Below are 23,277 nucleotides of genomic sequence, written 5' to 3' on the forward strand. Positions count from 1 at the left end.
TGAAATGTGCTAAGCTTTACCTATTCTAAGAGGACCCTATTCTTACAGACCATAAGTGTTCAAAAGTTTTCAAAAAAAAAAAAAGATTACTTCTGCTTTAAATTTAGTCTGCCATTCAATAGCTAAAATAAGGCAGGTGGATTAAACTGCTAGAAGTATGCAACGTTAGTATTGAGAGTGTTTAAGCAACTTAAAATCTTCAGAATGCCTAAGATCATAAATTTGGTATGACCAGCCTACACAGATTAACTTAAAATACATACAGAGAGATGTCAGATAGATAGAGGTCGTAAGTTGGTGGCCAAAATTACATTAATCTGCATGTTGACATTGGTTACCTTATATTGATTAGAAACTTTTGCTTAGTAAAAAGGGGAAATAATTTTTGATATGTGCAGCTTGAGAGAATCTTTCAGAAATGAGATGTATTAGAGAAACATAATAAAAGAATCCTTGGTGATTTTTTTAAAAAGTAAAAAACCATCACTACTGAGTAAAAAGACATGTTCTACAAAGACATCTGAAAATCATAGGTGTTGTGTGGTTTATATTTTGGGATGAAAATTAAAGATTTGATGAAAATTACCAAAGACTTCTACATAAATTGCTAATTAAGCCCAATCATCTTTTTTACTATTGCCTTTATTTGAGGATGTTAGGGAGAATTTTCTCATTTTGTGTGTAGTCTTGATTGGCCTGGATCATAAGAATTATACTGTAATTAGTTTGTAGTAGTAGAATTAATTTTCTTCTCTTTAGGACCTGACACATAAATAGTTTTGTGTAAAAGTGAACGTTGTAATTTCTCTTAACAGCTGTAACATCTTATGAAGATCTTGGACTCTTTGCATTTGGATTACCTGGAAAGGTAATTTTTTTTTCCTCCTTATTGTGTCCAAAACTCAAAGTGGCATTTTTCCTTTGGTTTCAAATTAAAAGAGACAAGTATATATAAAAGGAAGACATTAGAGGAATAAAAAGAAACTAAAGTGAGAAAAGAGAGAATGATGGGAGCAGGCAGAGAAAGAGAAGTCTATGTGTCCTTCCTAAAAATGCATCAATACATTTAATTCAATGCTTGAATCTTTTAATATATTTCATCCTAATAAAGTAGCACAATGACTTGAATGACTTTAAAAGAGTAGCAATAACCTGTTTTAAGTTTTATTAATTTTGATTATGTACTCATATGAGTAAACCCTCATAAAGACAAGAGAAGAAAAGCAACATCAAATTCAAATTATAGCATGGCTCTTTACAAAACCAGTAATCAGAAGATCCTATCACTTAAGAATTGAACAGTGCTAAAAGATTATCTAGCTGTCCTCTCATTTATAGGTGAGGAAATTAAGGACCAGAGAAATTAAGGGGCCTATTTGTCAACTATTATATAAAGCCAGTACCACATCCTAGAACTCTAGATCTACTACTTTTCTTACTCAGAATAAGAGAAATAACAACAGTATTTATTGAGCACTCACTTGCAATAGGCATACTACAGTAGTTTAATAGGTAGAGAAAAATAATTGTCTTCCACCAGGAGTTGAACATTACTTAGTGCTATAGTATATAGTTTTTTAATTTCTGAAGAGCTACTATACTTGTAAAATTCATATTCATTTTGGCTCCAAACAGGAACTCTTTTGTTTGTAAATCTGTTGTTTGTGTTTTTATGTTTTCGATTGACAAATAAAAATTGTGTATATTTGTTATGGATAACATGTCATTTTGAAATATATAAACATTGTAGAATGGCTAAATTGACCTAATTAATATTTACATTACTTCACATACTTAACTTTTTTTATTTTATTTTTATTCTAAAAGGATACTCTATCTGTAAGTGGCTAAACTAACTTCTGAAAGCGAGTGTGGAGGAGAAATATATAGCTATGCAATGGAGAGAAAACTTGTATTTACATTCCAGTTAACTTTGGTGGAGTTTTTTGTTTTTGGCTTTTGAGACAGAGTTTCACTCTTGTTGCCCAGGCTGGAGTGAAATGGCATGATCTCAGCTCACCACTAGCTCCGCCTTCTGGGTTCAAGCTGTTCTCCTGCCTCGGCCTCCTGAGTAGCTGGGATTAAAGGCATGTGTCACCACGCCTGGCTAACTTTGTATTTTTAGTAGAGACGGGTTTCTCCAAGTTAGTCAGCCTCATCTCGACCTCCTGACCTCAGGCGATCCTCTCACCTAGGCCTCCCAAAGTGCTGGGATTACAGGTGTGAGCCACTATGCCCGGCCCTAACTTTGTTTTTAAAGTACGAAAAGGAATGCTTAAATCATATACTATATAGCATCGTGGCTTGGACCTTAGTAACCTGAAACTTAGACAAAACAGAGTATGTTACTTGAGGGTAAAAGGTTTTGTTAATCTCACTTAGTAGCAATTTTTCTGTTCTAGAGGATTAGGATGTTTGGTGTAGCCAGGGATCAATTTCCTCCATCTAGTTTAAACAAAGAAGAAAATATTTTTGTATGAGAAAATTCCACAATTAATATAACATAAGCTATAAATATAATTCTAGGTAGCATCAGTGATATCATTGTCATTTCATGTTCATATTTCCTGCATTGTTTGTATAGCAGCAAAGTTTAAAGAGTAGGGACTGCTGAGAGTCTTCTTTTCCTAAAACTCTAGAGTAATTGCATTGTCATTTTAATACTTGCACCAAAAAAAGTTCATAGTAGGCAGGCACACTAGACAAAGCATACTCTGAATGAGGAGTTGTTGTTCGGTTGCTTGTTTAGATTTTCTCCCCAGTTCCATAGTTGGATTGACACTTAACCATTTCCTTCTATCCAGATATTATATGGTTATAATATGGGATAATACTATGATAATCAAAGAAATTTTTTGAAATGTTTTGAACTTTTTGAGGAGGATTTATTTAAATGTCTATAAATTGGTATTTATTCACCAAATATTTATTGATCAAATGCTTTGTACCATGTACTGTGCTAGGCATTAAAAACATAATTAGGTAAGCAAGTAGGTAGGTAGGTAGATAGATATTCTAGCTTTCAAGATATTAAATGCTTAAATTCAACCAAAGGATGAAAGAATAATCAATAAGTTAATATTACTGTTTTTTGCAATATATTAATTGAAAATAAAACCAAATTTCATGTATACCTACTACTGACAGTAGGTATCATTTGTACTGAAGATAGCATACACAAGTTCAAAATAGTCTTTTCACAAATAACTTCGACATTTTGGAACTAATTTTTACATAGACTGAAATGCAGAGATTTTTCTGGAGAGTGTTCAAGTGGCAATCACCACATCTCCCAAGACACTTTGCCAAATTTTCATATCATTAGACCTCTTCTGCAAACCTCAAGTCTCCTAGGTCCTAATAACTTAGTTGGTTTTCAGGATAGGCAAATGCTGTGCCACTGATAGAATTCCTAACAAAGATGGACATGAAAGATGATCTGTTCCCAATTCATGTAGAACTGAATGATGCTAGACAGCTAGTCAGCTCCGAGCATACGTTGGGGTTTCGATCCATCAAGATTTGAGTGATTGAAAGGCCCAAATGGAAGCACAGTGTTTTACTGTTTCCTCTAAGTATATCTGATTACCTTGAGTTCCCCAGGAATCTCATCAAAGATGATAAGCTAACAAGCCTGCAGACTGTGGTCCTCAGGAACATTTTGTATGGCTCAAATATTTTTTATTTTTAGCTGATTACCAACTAAACATCATTAAAGTATGAAAAAATTTATTTTCTGACTTTCTTTGAAAAATCAGAAGATCTGGCTACATCGGATCCACGTTCTCACATGTTATCAAGTGGCCATAGCTGAGTAGCACCTGTCCCACTGAAGCGGGGAGGAATTCCCCAATATCCTACAGTTCTTGCCAACTCCCATTGTCTCATACTCAGCTTAATTCACATTACCGAGTTTGGAGCATTTTACCTATATTTTCAGGGTTTGAGAATAATTGGGCTCTAGACTTTATTAATCTCTGGGACTGGGATGTTCAAAGTCTTGGTATATGCCAAGCTGATAAAATCAGAAAACTTACATCATTTCCTTTTAGGCAATATATCATTGGCATAGCACGCCCCAGCCTGTCTTTTTCTACTTATTTAAGCAGTGTGGTAAAACCAGCAAGAAAGGGAATGAGACACCACTCCCACGCTTTTAATTTTTATACTTTGATAATCATCGATTACTGGCTTTTAACACTTATAACTATTTAAAAATGACTGCCAAGAAAAATTTCAAAAACTTCTTTATAGTAACTATGGAACTGTTAAAGAAATACTTTTTAATGTGATGATTATTAATTTTATGTATTTCAAATGACTGGCAAATTTCTTTTTAGTTTCTCTTCACTTACAACTTCTGCATCTGCTTTTTTAGTAATAGTTACTGGATTATAATAAAATACTGATTCTTTTATATTATTTCCCTTTCTATTGAATATTTTTGTTTTTTTACAGGTGGTGGTGGCAGGCACCATAATAATTCAGAATATTGGAGGTAAGCAATTGAAAGTGCATTGTTTATGCATAAATGTGATGGCAATAATGTCCTTCCTTTGAATTGCTGTCTTACTACAGATCTAGCTGGGAACTTCTGTAGACATAGGTATCTTCAGAAGCCTGCATGTTGGCCTCTTAACTCTGTTTTTTTTTTTTTTTTTGGATCCTTTTTAGCAGCACTTGCGACAGTAGCTTCTAAATTCAGTTCCAGCTAAATCCTGATTGCAATCGTGTTATTAGGTCTGCAACACACCTCTAAAACATTGGCTTTCTGTGATTGTGAAGGTAGGATACAATCTGGAAAAGCTCTCCTGATGATTTTAAAAGATTTTCCCTCTACTTTTGTTCTAATCACCCTATTGGCAGATACTACTTTAGAGGGATTAGTGTTTCATGGGCTGTGGACAATCAAGTATGGACAACAATGTCCTCTTGTAACCAACAATTTAAAATGACCAAGTGGTTTAAAACATAAATAAATCTGAGATAAATAAACATTCTCACATTTATCCTGTATCTTGTTCCTATTAATAACCAATTCTAGAAATGATCTCAATATTGAGAACTATGTAGAAATAAAACTACTATTAATTATAGACAGTTACTGAGTAAATGTATTAAACATTTAAATCCAAAATATGGGTATCATGTGTGTATATGTTGTAAAGAAGTTACTTAATGCTGAACAATATCTTAGTTTTCTTTTATCATTGACTGGAGTGCTAAATAAATGCTCTTAAAGGAAAATACACAGAAAAAGTTGACATGCACTTTGGATCTCGTACAGGATTATATAGTCAGAGGACATTTTAATCTTATTTTTTACATGTAACAGTTTAATTCAAAGATGACAGTTTTAATAAACTTCAGCTCTCATACTCAAGAGGTCTGAGGTATATCACTTTTGTATTGTTCAATCAAATTCCATCTTTATTTGTATTGTATTGTTCAATCAAATTCAAACAAATATAAGTATTATTCAATCAAATTCCATCTTTAATAGTTTTTTTTTGTAAAGGAAAAAATTAACATTCCATCAGTGAATTGTGCTGCCATTGTTTTGGAATCCTGTTTTAATTTTTTGAATTTTCATGAAAAAATGTTATGAATAAAAAGAATGTTTTCCTGCATGCCATACCAAATAATTTTCTCCTAACACACACTACTTCACATTTCACAGCAGAAGTCAAGAAAACCAGTCTCTTCATTTATGAATTTATTATAGTCATTAATTTTAAGATCTATTTTAGAATAATTTATTTAGCAAATAAGTATTGCTTAACTGTGCATGGATAATGTTTCTGAATATAGTATATATTTTTATATTTTGAATCCCTCTTTATCCTGTCTATATAGGTTCTAAGAACTATCACATTTTGTTTAGGTTACGTTGAACCATTGTTTAACAGTTTATGTAGACTGTTCAGTTCAGCAATTTAGATACAAATTTGTGACCCTGGCACAATGCCCACTGTTGTATTCTTTGTCCCTTTCACCTTGATTCCTTCCTTGTTCTCTAATCTTGTTTATAACTGTTATTGGAGATGGCTATACTGCAGCACTTGCCGTTACTGGTTCTCTCTATATATGCTCCTGTACCCCACTGTATTGTTAAGTTCCTTTAGCTGAAAAGTATGCCTCATTTCTCTTTGTACTCCCAGCACCTGGCATAATACTTGGGAATTGATAAACTTTTGTTGAGCAGAATAGAGCTGAAATGATTTGTATGATCTCTTTCTAAGTACTTTAAATATTCTAGATATATTTATTGAGATAAGGGAAATGCTAGACTGGCAGCTAGCTTCAAATATTTGAAAGACTGAACACGAAATACACAAAAAGACACTAGACTAATTCAAGTATTGTTCCAGAGGGCAGAACTGGTGCTAAAGTATAGAAATCTACAGAGAAGCTGGTTTGGGTTTTCTCATTTGGAGTACCCTTGTAACTAAGGGTTATCTTGGCAGAGATGCTGTGTGATAATGAGGATGGCCTACATCCCTTTGAAAATGCTCCTTAGCCCTGAAAACATTCGAACAGAACTGGTTGGTCAATTGCCAGAATTCTAGAAAGGATTCTCGCATTTGGTGGTGGATAGATGATGAGTTTTTCCAACTCTTAAGTTTGTTGGTTTGCTTGCTTGCTTATTTTAGAACTTTTTAAAAGAAGGTGATTTAGAGCAGTCACAGAAGTTTTTAATGTCTCTTAAATTTAGAAAAGCTGGCAATGCTTATTTAGTTTTTAGAATGATATCCTCATAATTTTCTTCACATTGGTTAAAAGTGTATTAAGTGCCCAGTCAGTAATAACCAAATACATATTTTCAGAGTTTTTTTCTGTCTTTTTTTCATAGCCAGATGTACATAAACCATTTCTTTATTATAATAGAATTAGAAGTTTGCTCTTGTGAGCAGAACACTGGATTGGAAGTCAGATACCTTGAATTCTATCCACTCCAGTCTCTGCCATTGGGTAGCCATATGTCTTGTGAAAATCCCTCCCTCTCACTGTCTAGGCTTCAGTTCCCTCTTTGTTAAATTGTTGGAAGGTAGAGTGGGAGGCAGGGAGCTTAGGGTCCCTTCTTACCCCAACATTTGACACATTGGGAGGCACATTAATTATTTTAGGTTATTAGCATATTTTAATACAGGAAAGTTCAATGAGAGGGTTATACTTGGTTCAAAAGATGATTTGGCCCTTTCTTAGGTATCTTTAACAAATCAAGAACTATTGCTCTAAAGCGTTCATGGATGCCATTTTTTGTCACTACAAAAAAGGGAACTTCAGTTCTTAGGACTATGCTTTAGAACCTCCTCTTATGTTAAAGTCTAGGAACCCTAGTCTTAGAAAGTAGTTTCTTGATTGATATATACTGTGGAATCTGTGGAATCTGTGGAACTTCTGGTCCATGTGTGCTTGCAAATAAACAACATACTTATTTGGGAGGATATTTAATACCCTTTGTCATTATATTAAATAAGGATATATATACTGTTTTATTATAATAAGTCAATCATATAATAACTTATTTAATGTTACTTTAAAATGGATTTTGATTATTTTCTTTATTGGAAATACATTGGATATTTAAAAGATTATATTAAGTGTAAATCAGATTGAAATTTTACACATTTTAAGTGCCTGTCTGCAAATAATGTAGTTCAGATAACATTTTTTTAAAAAATAGAATGTTTGTTAGTATAAATTATCTGACTTTTGCAGTGGTTGTTTAAATTAAGACTGAAAAATAATGTAATAGATTCTATTTAGGTCTAGCACTCTACTAGATACTTTAATTATAAGGACTCTTCAATATAGATATTATCTTCATTTTATAGAGAGGAGATCAGTGTGCAGTGGAGATAAATAGCTTGCTCACATTTACCCCATAATGAAGCCTGGATTCAAACCTTGCTCGGTTGGCCTTGATTCTTTCTGCTGTGATATAGTAAAAGTTTGAAAAATGTGAAAAGATTAAATGTTGAAGATTTTCTAACTCCTTGGGGACAGGAACTATGTGTTTTCCTAACTTTACCTAGTTTCTGAGAAGAGCTCAATAAGTAATATTTGTTGAATGAATAAGACAGTTTTTAAGTTCTGCTTAAAAGCCTAAGATTTTGCCTCAAAGAGATAATTGAATATACTATGTAAACGATAAAAAAAGAAACTTGAAAGACCATAGAATGACTTCTAGTTTAGAATTATATAAAAATTTAAAAGTTCAAAATATTGGGGAGAGTTAGATCTCATTTATGTAAAATAAGTTAAAAATATATCAAAATAGGCTGGGTGTGGAGGCTCACGCCTGTAAGCCTAGCACTTTGGGAGGCCAAAGTGGGAGGATTGCCTGAGCTCAGGAGTTTGAGACCAGCCTGGGCAGCATGGTGAAACCCAGTCTCTACTGAAAATACAAAAAATTAGCCAGGCGCAGGGTTGCGTGCCTGTAAGTCCCAGCTACTCAGATGGCTAAGGCAGGAGAATCATTTAAACCCAGGAGACGGAGGTTACAGTGAGCCAAGATCTCGCCACTGAACTCCATCCTGGGCAACAGAGCGAGACTGTCTCAAAAAAAAAAAAAAAAAAGTATATATATATATGTATATGTAAAATACTATCTTCAGATTAAGTAAATAATATCTTAATGTTTCTTAACTCTCTTATTCTTTGTAACATTTAAATACTTCTCAATTTTCATGAGATACAATTCTTGTGGTGAATCCATGAAAACAATGGAAATGGAAGGCCTTTAAAAGCAAAATGACCACGAATTGTCCTTGATCAATATTTGTTTCATGTGTCTTTCACCAAAGACCTAGTTTATTTCCCACATTTCCATATTCCATAAATCAAATTAATGTGCTCATTTATTTACATCCCTAGTACTTAGCACATAGTACACATTTAGTAAATAACATTTATTATAGGAAGAAAGAAAGGAATAAGAAGAGAGAGAGGGAAAAGCTAGTGACCTGGCTTAGTACTTCTTCAAGAGCAAAAAGAGAGTTGATTGACCAGGAAGAGAAACCCACAGTATACGTAAGTAAGCATATAGTTTTTAGGAAAGCGTCTACTGTTAGAACTTAACAGAAAATCTTTTTTTTCCCCCGAGATTAATCAGGCACCAAGTATTAGTCAGAAGGCACTAGTGTAGTCTAACAAATTGATTGAAAAAAATCTACTGTCTTCAATTAAAATCTCTAAATTTTATAATGCAAAAAATGCAACACACTAAATTTAACACTCTTATTCCAAGGTTATAGAAATCCTTGGCTTTGGAAATTTGAGAACCATAAAGTAAATTACTACTTAAAAGCAATTCTTGATATCCTCCCAATACTAATGAATAAGAGGCTCAAAATCGGCTAGAGCCAGAGGTAACGCTCTGTAGCCCATTTCCTCAGGTGCTGGAGTAGCATTTGCTGAGAGCCACTACTACTGGGACCCAAGGTGAGAAAAGAGGTGTCTGGAAGTTTTAATATTTAATGCTGTTATAGGTGGGACAATTCTGGCTTAGAAAGTTTGAATTTGGTGGTCTAACAACTAAGGATAAAGGATTAAGAACTGTAGTAGAAAATAAGTATAACGTAGTTTTCACATAGTTCCTGTAACAGTGTTGTATTATGTGATTCTTTTCCTAAAAACTAAGGTAAGTAGTTGGTTTCACATTCATTTGAACTCCTGAAGTAAACCATTCAGCAGGCTAGAATATCACTAGAAATCAAACACTACATCCCAATCATCATCTTAGTGAAGCCAGAAAAAGTCTTACTTGCCCAATTCAAAAAGTAGAAAGATGAGTAGCTCCTAGGGAGGATGTTATATTCTTATTTTGCTCTTATAAATACGAAGGGTCACTATGAATAGCATATGCTTTCCTTAGTTCTTCAAAGCCCCAGTTCTTTAAAGGAGATTAAAGATGTAATCATTACTACGTATTGTGAAAGGAAAACCATAAACGTTAGTAGTCTTACTGAAAACCTCCTGAAATTGCTAGAATGACCCAGATGTTTCAGTCTGGCACAGAATCCACACACCTTACTCTTGCAGCCTTTATTAACACCTCAGTTTGGTAATCTATGGACTCGTGTAACCCCATTTCAAAATCTTATAAAGATAAAGGTATAAATAAGATCATTTTCAGTTGAGAATTATAAAAATCTCAAATTCTCAGTATTTGAAAAATTCACAATGTTAGATGCTAGAAACTACTTGGATTTACTTTCTTCCTGTATATTCATTCATGCATTTTATTTATTTACTTTTTGGTAGGGTAGAAAAGTACTAAGTGTTTCAGATGAACTAGTTTGTATTGTCTCTTGGGAAACTAGGATAGGGCGTGCAGATACATCGCCATCTGCTGGTCAGTTTATCTGTAGTGAAACTGCAGCTTTCTTGAGACAGTGTCTAGAATTCTATTCTGAAAGCACTGCCTTAGAATAGGAGAGGTACAGGAAATTTGGGGAGTCTTTTTCACCAGCACTTCATTTGATAACATTTGCTGGTAATGTATCTTTTTTTAAGGTTTGAAAAAATATTTTTCTTAGTAATTTATATTGAAAATTATAAAATTTTCAGAGCAGTAGATATTTTGGTATTTTTTTATTCAAATTTAAGATCTTGAAAATGATAAGACAAAGATATACCTTTTTTCCTAGGGTCATGGGGAAGCATTTCCCCCATATGTTTTGATTTTCATTTATGCATATGTTCTGTTCTATTTGAGTGCAGATAGAACTTCAGTGGCATTTAGATATTTTGTGGGACCACCAGATTAATAAGACACATTGAATAGAATAAACCAGTTAGTATCCATGACTAAAAACATGTTTGAAATAAAATTGAATCTCTCTGAGACAGAAAGGCAAACTTATTTTTTTCCCATACTACATCCGTTTGTTTAGGGCTGAGTAATCCTTTAAGAATTACTGAATTTCCCCCAAGTGCTGAAAACCTAATTCTCTTTTAAAAATAGCTGCAAGTAATTCTGTCCTCATACATATATTTTATGTGTTTAACAAAAAAGATACTTATCTTCATAAACTGTAATGATGTCTTAGGCCCAAACTCCAATTAAGGGTTGGTTTGTTTTTTTTAAGTTTGTGTGCTTAATATCGACAACTTGGGAAGCATTTTCAGAATGCTGGGAAAAATAATCCCTAAGAATACAGTATTTGGAAACACAGAGACTGATTTTTATTTTTTAGATTTCAATGGAGTGTTAATATTTCAAATATGTGAGAATAGGAAACTTTCTCTTCAGAACTACAATCACAGCCATAAATACAGTAGAGTCATAGCAGTAGATGCAATAGAATCTCATCATGAAACTCCATGAATTTTGAACTAATCACTTCACCAAAGCAGCTACAATACTGAAAAATGAAATGCATTGAAAATATATCTCAAGATGAAATGAAAATTCTAAGTATTACTAAAGCTTCTGACTAATGTTCTCTGTGTTAGAGATTCATTTCCTTTGAAATTAACTGTTAATATCAGCATTCAGAAGTAGTTTGTTTAAATACTGATTTAAAAAAGAAAAATAATTCTGAAGAATGGTCCTTCTGGTAGACTTTCCTTATTTGTCTTTGTTTTGTTTACTTTTTCACTTTGCTCCTGCACTTTCTCATGGCACACTAGTTAATAGAACAAGTTTCTCAACCCAGACTGGCTGTTTCCACCATCACTAGCTTGGGCAAGTTACTTCTTTGTACCTCCTTATATTCTGTGAAATAAGTAATATGTACCTCACAGGTTTGTATAAAGATTAAATGAGGAAATAACTTGTGTAGAATACTACCAAGCATACAGTAGACATCTGAAAAACAAAGATGTTCGCTGTTCTTGTGGATCTCTGCCCAGAGTTCCTTTCCTGTTTCTCTGTTTCTAATATCTCTCCTCTCAACCTCCTGGGCCCAATTCATGTATTTCTCTTTATGATATTAACACCTTGCAACTTGCCATTACCTAATCAGATTTTACCCCATTTTAGTCATTTTTTAATATTACTGTTGCTTCTCCATGTTTTTTTTAAAAAATGCTTTCAACTTCTGGTTAGATCAACAGATATTAACACCTTGCAACTTGCTATTACCTAATCAGATTTTACCCCATTTTAGTCCTTTTTTAATATTAATGTTACTTCTCCGTGTTTTTTTTAAAAAAATGCTTTCAACTTCTGTGTTTTAAGTTGACAGATGTTTTATTTTTTTCCAGAGAAGTTTCTGTTAAATGAGTTCTATTAGTTACGTTTAAAATTAAGTAGAAAAGAATACCTGTTTAGTTAATATGGTAAAACTAAGTGATTTATAATGGCTGAATACCTGACATCAAGGTATATCTTCTGTCACTGATTTTGGCTTTGGTGGTTTGGGGTCACTTAACTATATGCATGGCTCTTGTGGATGACCCAGTTGTGGCTATTAATTGAGAGTAGAACATGGTGTGTCTTGTTTTAGGAATCTATACTATGTGTCGATGTCACCCAAAATCATTTACAAATTTTTCCTTATGACTGATCTGAAAGATATGTGCTTAAACACTTTCTTATGCCATTTATAAAAGACATGAGACAAAAAGTGTGGCAGCCAGCTATTTGATCTAATAAACCTTTTAGTTAAAAACAAAAGCAATATGAGCATTCCTATCAATAGTATATCTTTAAAACTTTTCCAGTTCATTTTATTGAGCTGATGTTCTTTTGTGTGAATTTAATTAAGATGTATTTCCTAACTTAATTGTATTTAGTAATCTTTTTGTTTCTTCTCTGTATTATATATAATATAATGTGTTAAAGTGCTAGTTCTTACATGAAAGTTTACTTGTGATTAAGAAAAAAATAATTTTCATAGTGAGTAGAATGGTAGTGGTCTTTGTTTTACTGGCTTAATCTGTGTGGGTTTTCCACAGAGTAAGCTCTGTGGTTGTGTAGCTCTTAAAATATATACTAACATTTTCTAGAAAAGAAGCAATGTTTTGTATGTTTTATTATATTTGTATCTTGTATGTGAGGTCTTCTTTGAGAGAGAAACATATGTTTGGTGAGTTCATATTTCTTAAGATATACATGATTCTTCAGACTAGAATCTAATGAAATAGTACTCCCATTTGAAAATGAAAGAGTTAATGGTACAACAGAGGATAAAAGTGATCAAATGATTAGCCAGAGGCTAATAGAAATTCTGGAAAGAATGACAGATATTATATTAGGAAGAAATAGGATCTCATATTCACTGAAGCTTTCTACAGCTAAAGGTCCAAAAGAAATAATAGAAAATTACTGAAAGAGATGAATGTCTGAAACTTCAGAAATGCATGTGGTGTTGGGTTAATCCAAGCAAGAAAGAAAGATGGGCAGATAATAAATTACATTTTATAGGAAGTCAACTTTCCTTGTTTTCAAGGTATTTTGTCTTTTTTTCTGTTCTCTCTGTCTCTCTCACAAGATATATTTGAGTAAGTCTGGGCCAGTTTCAGAAAAGTCAATTCACAATTTTTATCTTTGCACTGTATGTGTAGAGTTCTTTGGAATCGGTAAAATATTATAAAAACTCCAAATCCTTGAATGGAGAAAGTTAATCTAAACCTTCCTTCTGTTCTGTGCCAAATTGATAGCATTTTTCCTTATGATAATATGAACAATACAGAACACATTTTCACATACAATCAGTTGTAATACCCCATAACTAAAAGATTTTGCAGAAATGTCTCAGTGGGTTTTAGTCAACTCACTGAGACATAGCTATACTTCTGCTAGGGAAAAAGAAATCATTGTAAACTGAAGAAATATGTATATGTATATTTTCATCACAAAGGAGTGATTATTTAACTGTTCTAAATTTTACTTTGCCATAAATACATGTTGTTTTACTAAAAAAAATTGAGAGTGTGTGTATGTTTGTAGTATTATCTGTCTACATACAAATTTACACACAAACTAGCATGTATCCTTTTTTTCTCAAGTTAAATGGTCACATATCATTATAATCATGAAATTCAGCTCCTTTCAAATAATGTTGATTGAGAAATATACATTCTTCTTAAACTATTTGAGCCTTTTAATCAATTTTTCCCCAGATTTTTGCCACTGAAACTTGGCATTCATTTTTGTTCTTAGTTTTTGTAAGTTTTGTAAGGAGAAAGTGAAATGTTTCCTGAAATATAAATAAGTAATAAAATTAATGTGCACACAAAGTATACTCTTTATTCTTTTTTTTTTTTTTTTTGGAGATGGAATTTTGCTCTTTCACCCAGACTGGAATGCAGTGGCGCAGTCTTGGCTCACTGCAACCTCTGCCTTCCAGTTTCAAGCAATTCTCCTGCCTTATCCTCCCAAGTTAGCTGGGACTACAGGCGCGTGCCACCACGCCTGGCTAATTTTTGTATTTTTAGTAGAGACAGGGTTTCACCATGTTGGCCAGGCTGGTCTTGAACGCCTGACCTCATGATCCACCTGCCTTGGCCTCCCAAACACTCTATTCTTCATGGGCATTTTCTTTTTGCCCCCCGCTCCCAACACACACAAACATAATCTCTGTGGGGAAAGAGACTCTTACTCTGTTAAATTGAACTTCTGACTGCAAATCATCTGAGTTTCTATATATTTAAGTATTTAAGCTCAAACTCAAGTATTTACATATGAATGAGTTCTGTATTCTGTAACCATATTAAAACTTTTCCTAGTATTTTTATAGATTTTTTTTATAGCTACGTCAGAATTAGGATCATTATTAAAGTGCTACAAAAGCTAGTTATTTCTCAGACTCTGTTAGATTAAATGTGAGAAATAATGCTGGCTTAAGGTTATGATTGTATAATATAGATGAACCCTGTTAATAAAATGGAATAAAAGTTGGAACTTTTGTCTTTTTAAAATACTTAATGATTTCTATTGAACTTTCTCTCTTTTTAGAGACTGATTTTAAATGTAATTGATTATGTATTATTTTTATCCTATAATTATGTGTTCATAATGCAGGGGTGGGTAGTAGAGAGGCAAAGAAAGGGACAGAGGGAATGAGACTTCTCTGTTGTGGGGAGGCATCTTTCTCTAGTAAGAAGGAACAAATAATCCAGTTACTAGTCATACCTATTAAACTTCTGTGTCTATGTCAGTTGTTGCTAAACTAACCTTAAATGCCTTAAAAGGGGTGATAACATATAAGAGAGTTTTTGTAAAACTTTGTACAAAATTTCATTTAAAAGTAGCCTGAAATCAAGACCCTTTCTCTTACCTAGTTTGCTTTGGACTTGGAATGTAAACAAAAGATACTTAATGTACTTAATTATTCTTCTCTACAGTTACTTATCTTTATTCGTGTGTGTGTGTGTGTGTGTGTGTGTGTGTGTGTGTGTATCTCTTTGGTATAATGTGTTATAAGTTAATCTTTCATATGTTGTCATAGCTCTAATGGACATCTGTGTTCCTAGATGGATTATTCTTTAAATGGTTAAAAATCATGGAATTCTAATAGGAACACTTTTTGTTCTTTTGCAGCTATGTCATCTTATCTTTTAATTATTAAAACAGAGTTTCCTGCTGCTATTGCAGAATTTTTGACTGGAGACTATAGTAGGTAAGAAAAAGCATTTTACATTGTGTCCATTTATTAATTCAGTAAATATTTATTAAGCTGTAGTGGCAAGTAAAATAAATGTAGTCCTTGCCCTCAAGACACTTACAAATTAGGCAGAAATGTAGCAGTAATAGAATAGAAACTACTCAGCCAATGTTTATTGATTACCCATATGAAAGCACTGTTCTGTGAACCATATGAAGCACTAGATATAACCCTTGCATTCTTTGGGGGTGTGAGATAGGCTAAGACAGGTCTGAGATTGAGATGCTCTTAAGGAGGAGTAAAGGATAAATTTCTGGGGATACGCAAGACTGGGGTTGGGGATGGGGGAAGGTTGAATATACTGACAGTACAGGTCTTAAACAAAGGAGGGGAGTGAGTGATATTGCTGTCACTTCTCAGCAAATCATAGTGATAAAAAATGTGGCAGTTACAGTTATACCTGTTTGAAATTCCTATTATATACCATGGCAAAAAAAAAATTATTTGCAAGGACTTAATTGTTTCATTTCCTGTTTTTGAACAATAGTATAAATAATACTAAACCATGTCATATCTCTTTTATCTTTCTTTATTTAAAAAAATGCATCTTATATTTGACTTGCCTCTTTATAGGGAAAAAACAAAATTAATTGTGCCTTTCTTTTCACTGTGTAGAACAAGAAAATTTTAGAAAAATGAACTTGAAAAGACAAGATAAATCATTTTAATTGCCATCAAGTTATTTCACATAGTTAAGTTTCAAGCCACAATACAAAACCTGTCAGACTTTTAGATTTGAATATTGGGTTGTTCTGCTTCAATAATTGAACTTGTTCTGGAATGCAAGGAAAGGTTTCAAAAATTAGTTTTTAGCTTTTACAATTCAGCTTCCATTAAAGAATTCTACTTAGATAACTGCAAATACATATTTGTAAGAAAAGTGTGGTATACTTTAGATCTGAATAGAAACCATCAAGAAAATGTAGTTGAAAAAAGACAAATAGAAGTCCTAAATGATTTTTCTTCATCAGAAGATATTGTTCATTTTTATGATACTTTACAATTAATGAGGTTTCCACATTCATTATCACATCTGATACAACTACCTTATTTTATCTACAGTTTTATCTAGTTACATTTTGATTTTATGCTTAGGTTGATAAACAATTCCTGTTAGAAATAGCTATGTAAAATTCATTTTTGTATTTGCTGTGGAAAACATTGAGGACACCTTCTATTACTCAAATTCTATGTGAGAAATTTATATTTTAGGGTTAAGAAATCAAGGCAATATGAGGTAGAATAAAGAGGACTAGACTAAGAGTAAGGAGATGTGTGCTCTATCCATTTCATATTCAATAATCTCAGGAACTTAATTTAACTTCTTTTGACTATATAAGTTACTTGGAGCCTTAGGTTTTTTTATGTGATATAATGGGGGTACCAATATTGCCTTCTTAAAGTTGCTGGGATGATCAAGTAAGATATATATACGCATGCTAATAGCATGTGTATAAACAAGCATGTGTGTACAGAAACTTACAGCACAGTATAAATGTGGAGAATTAAGAAATTCTAATAATTACTATATTAAAGGTGGTGTTTCCCTTTTTGCCCTGACTGCCGGGAAGCTCAGAGTCAAATGGGACACGTTTGAATTAATATAACTGTGTTAATTCCAACAGTTGTCACATGTGTTTTCTTTTTTCTTGGTCCTGAATTTGGTGGCTCCTATTTGTATTCTTTTATTGTCACATGTCGGTGGAAAGAGGAGGGATTATAAATATATGTTATATTTTAGAAGTAATTAAAGTAGTATGTGGCAGAACTGGTATTGAAATTTAGGTCTTCTTTCTCTAAAAGTGATATTTTTACTGTAGCTTCATTTTAAATAATTGGCAAATGATTTACATTGTTGCATTGATTTTTTGTTTGTTTTTTTAAAATAAAAATTAAAATGAACTTCCATCTCACTCATATTAATAGAAAATTGATTAAAATGTTATTTTTATATGTTAGAAATAGATTTTTAAAATCATATACTACATAATCTCTGTTATGTTTTAAAATTGTATGTCTTTTTAACAACCTTATCTTGTTTTAAATGTAATATATATTCATTTATTTTGGCTAATTATATTAACTTACTTGAACGCAGATAAATCATTAGACTTGAAAGCTTAATGCTAGAAAATAATTAAGAAACAAATATTATGATAATTGACTTTACTATCTATAAAAGACAGTTTTTTTCTAGATAGACTTACATGGCAGTATTCTATGAGATCAACATATTGATAAACTTTTATTTTAGGGTTTGATTTATAATAAATTTTAATTAAGATCTTTCAGGTGTGCTAATTTTCTGGGTTATCTGCAAGCTTGGTGTACCTCTGAAATATAAATCTTTATAAAGATATCAAAATGAAACTGTGTTCATAATAATCTAATAGATGTCAGAAGCTATAATATTTATACTGAACTTTCATGATATATCTATATATTTCATAGAATAACTTACATTTTTAAAATCTATGACTGTTAAAGTTGGAAGCTCTCTGTTAACATTTAATGATCTTGTCAGGGGAATATGATTGACACAATTAAGTTGTCTTGCATTTTAGTTACATAATTGGTATTGGATGTGAGTAAGATCCTAATTCAGAACATGTGATACTCTTATTCCATTCCTTTCGAGAATGAAATTAAAGCAACTTATAAATAAATCTGGTTTTCATTAAAATATGGAAAAATACATCTGCATGCCAAAGCATTTACAGTACAGCTAAGGATTTATAGTCTATATTTCATACTTGGAACATTTTTATCATACAGGATTAAATCCACAGATCAAACAAGTTCTCTAGGAAGTATAAAGGTTTTTACTCTAATTCTTTTGGCTTAAAGAGAATGTATATTTAGATCACAGTAGGAAAACAGGAGTTCTGTTAGATCATTCTTTATTCCCCCCTTAGGAAAAAAATTAAAGTTAGTACATTCTTCTAAAATGCTTATTTACAAAAGAAATGTATATAATATGTACTTTTTGAGATTTCTTTTTACTAGTTTGTTTTTCTCAGGCGGCAGTTTTATTTTGTACGTTTAATAATTTCTGTTCTTTGGAAAATATCCATTGAGAAACACAATTCATTTGTCTGTGACACACTCATGAAATCTAAACTAATTTTACTGTGCTTTACTGTGTTGCCTTTATTGTTAATGAATGGTAAAGAAAAGCACTGTATTTACAATTGACTTTATTAAGATAAATTATTAAGGATAAGAAATGATTAACAATAACCAGTAGCCAAGCCAAGGATAGAGAAATTGTATTTTACAGTAAAATTATTTTTATATTAAGAATTTAAAGTTCAATCCTATGAAAAGGAGAATGCAAAGCATGATCTTGAAATAAACGAGGTAGTATCTGAAAGTATTTCCATTGCTACTGTGACTAAGATCATCATTTTCCTTTTGCTGATTTTACAGACATATAAAATGAAGTTGTTGAGCCAGATGATCTCTAAGGGCTCTTCCAGCTCTAACATTCCATAACTGTGGTTCTGAGTTACTGCTGGGAGGAGGTAAAGTTATCTTCAGTCCCACAGTTCAGTGCTTTGGTCAGTTATATGACTTTTATGGACATTAAATGAATTGTGATCTGAAATAGTATAAAGTAAGTGGTGTTCAGAATTTCAAAAAGTGTTCCTTTATTCTTACACAGGAAAAAAGAGTCCTGGTCCTGGGGATTAAATGCTCCCTTTTGTACGACTTCAGCTTCATGATCTTTTTTTTTTTTTTTTGGCTTATCATAATTTTTTGTTTTATTTTATTATGGTAAGAATACTTCACATGAAATTTGCACTCTCAACAGATTTTCAAGGGTATAATGCAGTATTGTTATCTACAAGGGACAGCAAAACTAACAGATGGAATCTACTTTGGTATTCCTTCGGGCATTTTTCCTCCTGGCACTGCAACTGTCTGGGTCTAATATTGGGTCCCAGAATGAAAGACGACATTTCAAACATAGAGCCCTGGGCCTTTTGCCAGCTTCAGAAATTTGGTTGCCAGGTGTTCCTCAATGAAAGATCTTTTGAAATTTCTGTTTTGATTCTTACTCAAGAGTGACTAGAAGATAAACATGTTGAGTATCATTTTTGTATTATTAATATGTGTACTCTTTTAGTACTTCCTGCATACCAGGAATTGAGGGGCATATGCAAATGGAGAGAGCAAAGCTTCAGGCCCACTAAATCTGTAAATACTTATGCATAGGTTATAGTTTCTGGCATATGTATTTCCTAATGACACAAATTAGGGTGGAGAAGGGAAAAGTGTCGTCATGGTGCTGTTTCTGCTGCTGCTCCTTCTCTTGTTCTGTTAAAGAGGAAGTTGTCAGCACCCAGCAGTAACAATTAAGTTCATGTTAGAAGCCACTGGTTGAAATCCATATAGAAGAAGACCTTTGCTTAATTTAACATGGCAGTGGGAGACTGGCTATCTGATAGAGAATTCTTTGCATTATTGCAAAGTGGGAATTTTGAGATTATCTGCCAAACAATTTGAAAAAGTCTCTATTGGTCTTTAATGCCCCAAGCTCCCATTTTTGCATAAGTTTTACTTTGTTACTATTGTACATGTGTATATATGTGTATACACTTCAGTGTAAAAATCTGACAGCTACGATAAAGAAAATTTAGAAAAAAAAGCAAATAAAAATCATGCATAACATCTCTAACCTAGTCACTGTCCTTTTAATTCTTTTGAATTTTTCCCAAAAGCTTTCAAAAATATAGTTAATAATTATATTTATATCATCATCATTTTTCATTTTATTCATTGTGTTTTTTCTTAAAGCCACATAACATTTCATTGAGTATGCTGTTCTAAATATTTTCAGATGTTGGGTATATATAGAGTTTTCCTCCAGCTTCTCAATATTATAATAATGTACTCAACAGCTTCATGTACATAGAATTTTCTCTATTTTATTTTCTTAGAGTAGACTGCCCCTACATTTTTATTGCTCTTGCTACATATAATCATTGTTTTTCCAAGAGATAGTACTAACTGGCAAGATCACTAGCAATGTATGAAGTCCAGTTGTGCCACATCCTTGAATATTTTTGTTTACTAATTTTGCTAGATTAATTGCAACAGTCTCATTATTTCTTTAATTAGCATCAATGATTGGATTTTCTTCATGTGTATTTACTAGTTGTATTTCTTTCATGAATTGTTTCTCCTTTACATACAAATCTATTGAGGTCTTGGGGAATTAATTAACTTTAACTTTTAAAAATGTCTACATATGTATCTCACATTGAAAAATTGAAACCACATATATGCAAACAAGGAGAAAATAAAAATTGCTCATATTGCTATCACATAAAAATGTCTACTTTTTGGTATTTTAAGTATATCCTTCTGGCTTTATATGTACATCCAGTTTTGTTTTTTTCAATGAACAAATACAAAATCATGTTAACTTACCTTTTTCTCATTCTGTATTCTAATGCCTTTATATGAAAATTTTAATATTTTACAATTGGTAATTAATGCCCTTTCCTGAAATTTGGAAAAATGTATATAGAAAACTATAAAGAAGAAAAATGACCTACTATTTTACCACCCAGAGATAATGGCTATCAATACATTTTAGTTTCTTTCCATTTTTAATGCATCTATGTTTTTCCTCAAAATTATCATGCTGTATACACACACATATGATGTTTACTGAATATTCAGTATATTTTATTTCAAAATTATCATGGTCTTGAAGGTTTGTTTTCAATTTTTATTATTTTAAATGTTTTCAGTAAACATCTTTTTATAAAAGTCTTTGTTCTTCAGGAACAGAAAACCAAACACCGCATGTTCTCACTCGTAAGTGAGAGTTGAACAATGAGAACACATGAACACAGAGAGGGGAACATCACAGACTGGGGCCTGTCAGTGGGTGGGGGGCAAGGGGAGGGGGAGCATTAGGACACATACCTAATGCATGCAGGGCTTAAAACCTAGATGACAGGTTGATAGGTGCCACAGACCACCATGGCACATGTATACCTACGTAACCTGCACATTCTGCACATGTACCCCCGAACTTAAAGTAAAATAAAGTAAAATAAAAATTTACAAAAAGTCTTTGTTCTTATTATTTTTAGTAGTCTTTTATAAAAGTGTTTTCAAGTATATAATTATTTGAAAATTCTTTATATCTCTTGCCAAATTGCTTTCCAGAAAGATAATTTATATAATTTGCAATTTTCACCAGCTTTTTGCACACCTCATCACTCCTCACTAATGTTGACTATTATTTTTAAATATTTATTTATTTGGTAGTTGGAAATGACATCTCTTTGTTTTTATGCATTTCTAAATGTAAATTCATTAATAAGAATAATGGGATCCCACAAGAACATTTTAATGAAAGGAGGTGGGCTTTTCCTAATGGCTGGTAGTAATGGTTATAACTCTGTGTGTGTGCATGTCTATGTGTGTGTGTCAGAACAAACAGTGGAGTCCCGTGCCTAAAGTGAACTTTTTTTTTAATAGATATTGGTATCTTGATGGACAAACACTGCTAATAATCGTATGTGTTGGCATCGTGTTCCCTCTTGCACTTCTTCCCAAAATAGGTAAGTCTTTATAGAGCACATTATTTGTTTAGAGAAAGGAAAGAAGGGAGGGAGGGAAAGAGAGAGAAATATTAAGGGGCTTTCAAATTTCACAGTACCACATTTTTGGCAGAAGCATGGTGGTTGTGAATAATTTTAAACTTGGCCTTATTTTAGGTTGTTCAGCCTTCAGCCCTGCCTAGTTAACCTATTACTTGGTTTGCAGTAGTATTTTGTCTGCCCCACTAAAATAAAATCTTTACGGCGGAACATTAAAGAGCAGCCTTTCCTTACAGTGTACCATTAGTGGTAAGCCAGTTCCAATTCTGCTGTACAGAGCTACATAAATGATCTGTGACAGATAGTTGGAATGTTGTTATTCTGAGCTCTAAGCCCCAGATACCAACCACTGTAATAGAAAACATGCCTAAGATGTATAGTTTTAGTTGTACGTTAAAATCACTTTCCTTATAAATTGCTTTTCATTTTACTGTTACTTTACAGGCTTTCTTGGCTACACAAGTAGTTTATCATTTTTCTTTATGATGTTCTTTGCTCTTGTGGTAAGTTTAAAATATAATACATTGCTTATCTCCTCACTAAAATTGGACTCATTGTGTTAATGTCTTTCTTACTTTTAACTGTTTTGTGTTGGGAAGGATATCTCATTTTATTTCATTGTGTTATTAAAAGCACTTTTGTTCCATTAAATTATTTCCTTCATTGTATCTATTTTGAAGGGGCTTAGGTAGAACAGCATTTCAAATTCAGCATTTCTTGTGGTTAACTAGAGAGGAGAGCATGCCAATTCTGTTACAATCTTAGATGGAGTATAATTCTTTGTGTAAGCGTATAAATTTATTCCTGTACCATATTGTATGAAGAATCAGTCTGGTTCTAATCTGTAAAATCTATTTGAGACTAGTCATCTTAATCTTGAAACTTTATTCCATTAATGAAATAAACAGAGCTTCTGGGACTACACTGAGGAGATCTAGTAAGAACTGGATTGCCTGAATTCTCCTATTTTGTCTGGTTTATTCAGCATAGATAAATTCTCATAAAAACACTGCTGCAAATAAATATTTTTCTTC

General features: G+C 32.5%; 1 protein-coding gene across 4 annotated transcripts in view; it reads left to right on the top strand.

Annotated features, from left to right (window-relative positions):
• The window catches only part of SLC38A6 (solute carrier family 38, member 6), a 96,686-nt gene that overhangs the window by 25,172 nt on the left and 48,237 nt on the right, over positions 1–23,277 (top strand). For all 4 annotated transcript variants that reach the window (XM_011961943.1, XM_011961944.1, XM_011961947.1 and 1 more), the window contains exons 4-8: positions 816–868; positions 4,459–4,498; positions 15,497–15,575; positions 22,122–22,204; positions 22,688–22,746. In XM_011961943.1, coding sequence (XP_011817333.1) covers positions 816–868; positions 4,459–4,498; positions 15,497–15,575; positions 22,122–22,204; positions 22,688–22,746 — 314 coding nt within the window. The remainder of the gene's footprint in view (positions 1–815; positions 869–4,458; positions 4,499–15,496; positions 15,576–22,121; positions 22,205–22,687; positions 22,747–23,277) is intronic.

The sequence above is a fragment of the Colobus angolensis genome, unplaced genomic scaffold, assembly GCF_000951035.1.
Source record: "Colobus angolensis palliatus isolate OR3802 unplaced genomic scaffold, Cang.pa_1.0 Scaffold57, whole genome shotgun sequence".
NCBI classification, from domain to species: Eukaryota; Metazoa; Chordata; class Mammalia; order Primates; family Cercopithecidae; genus Colobus; species Colobus angolensis.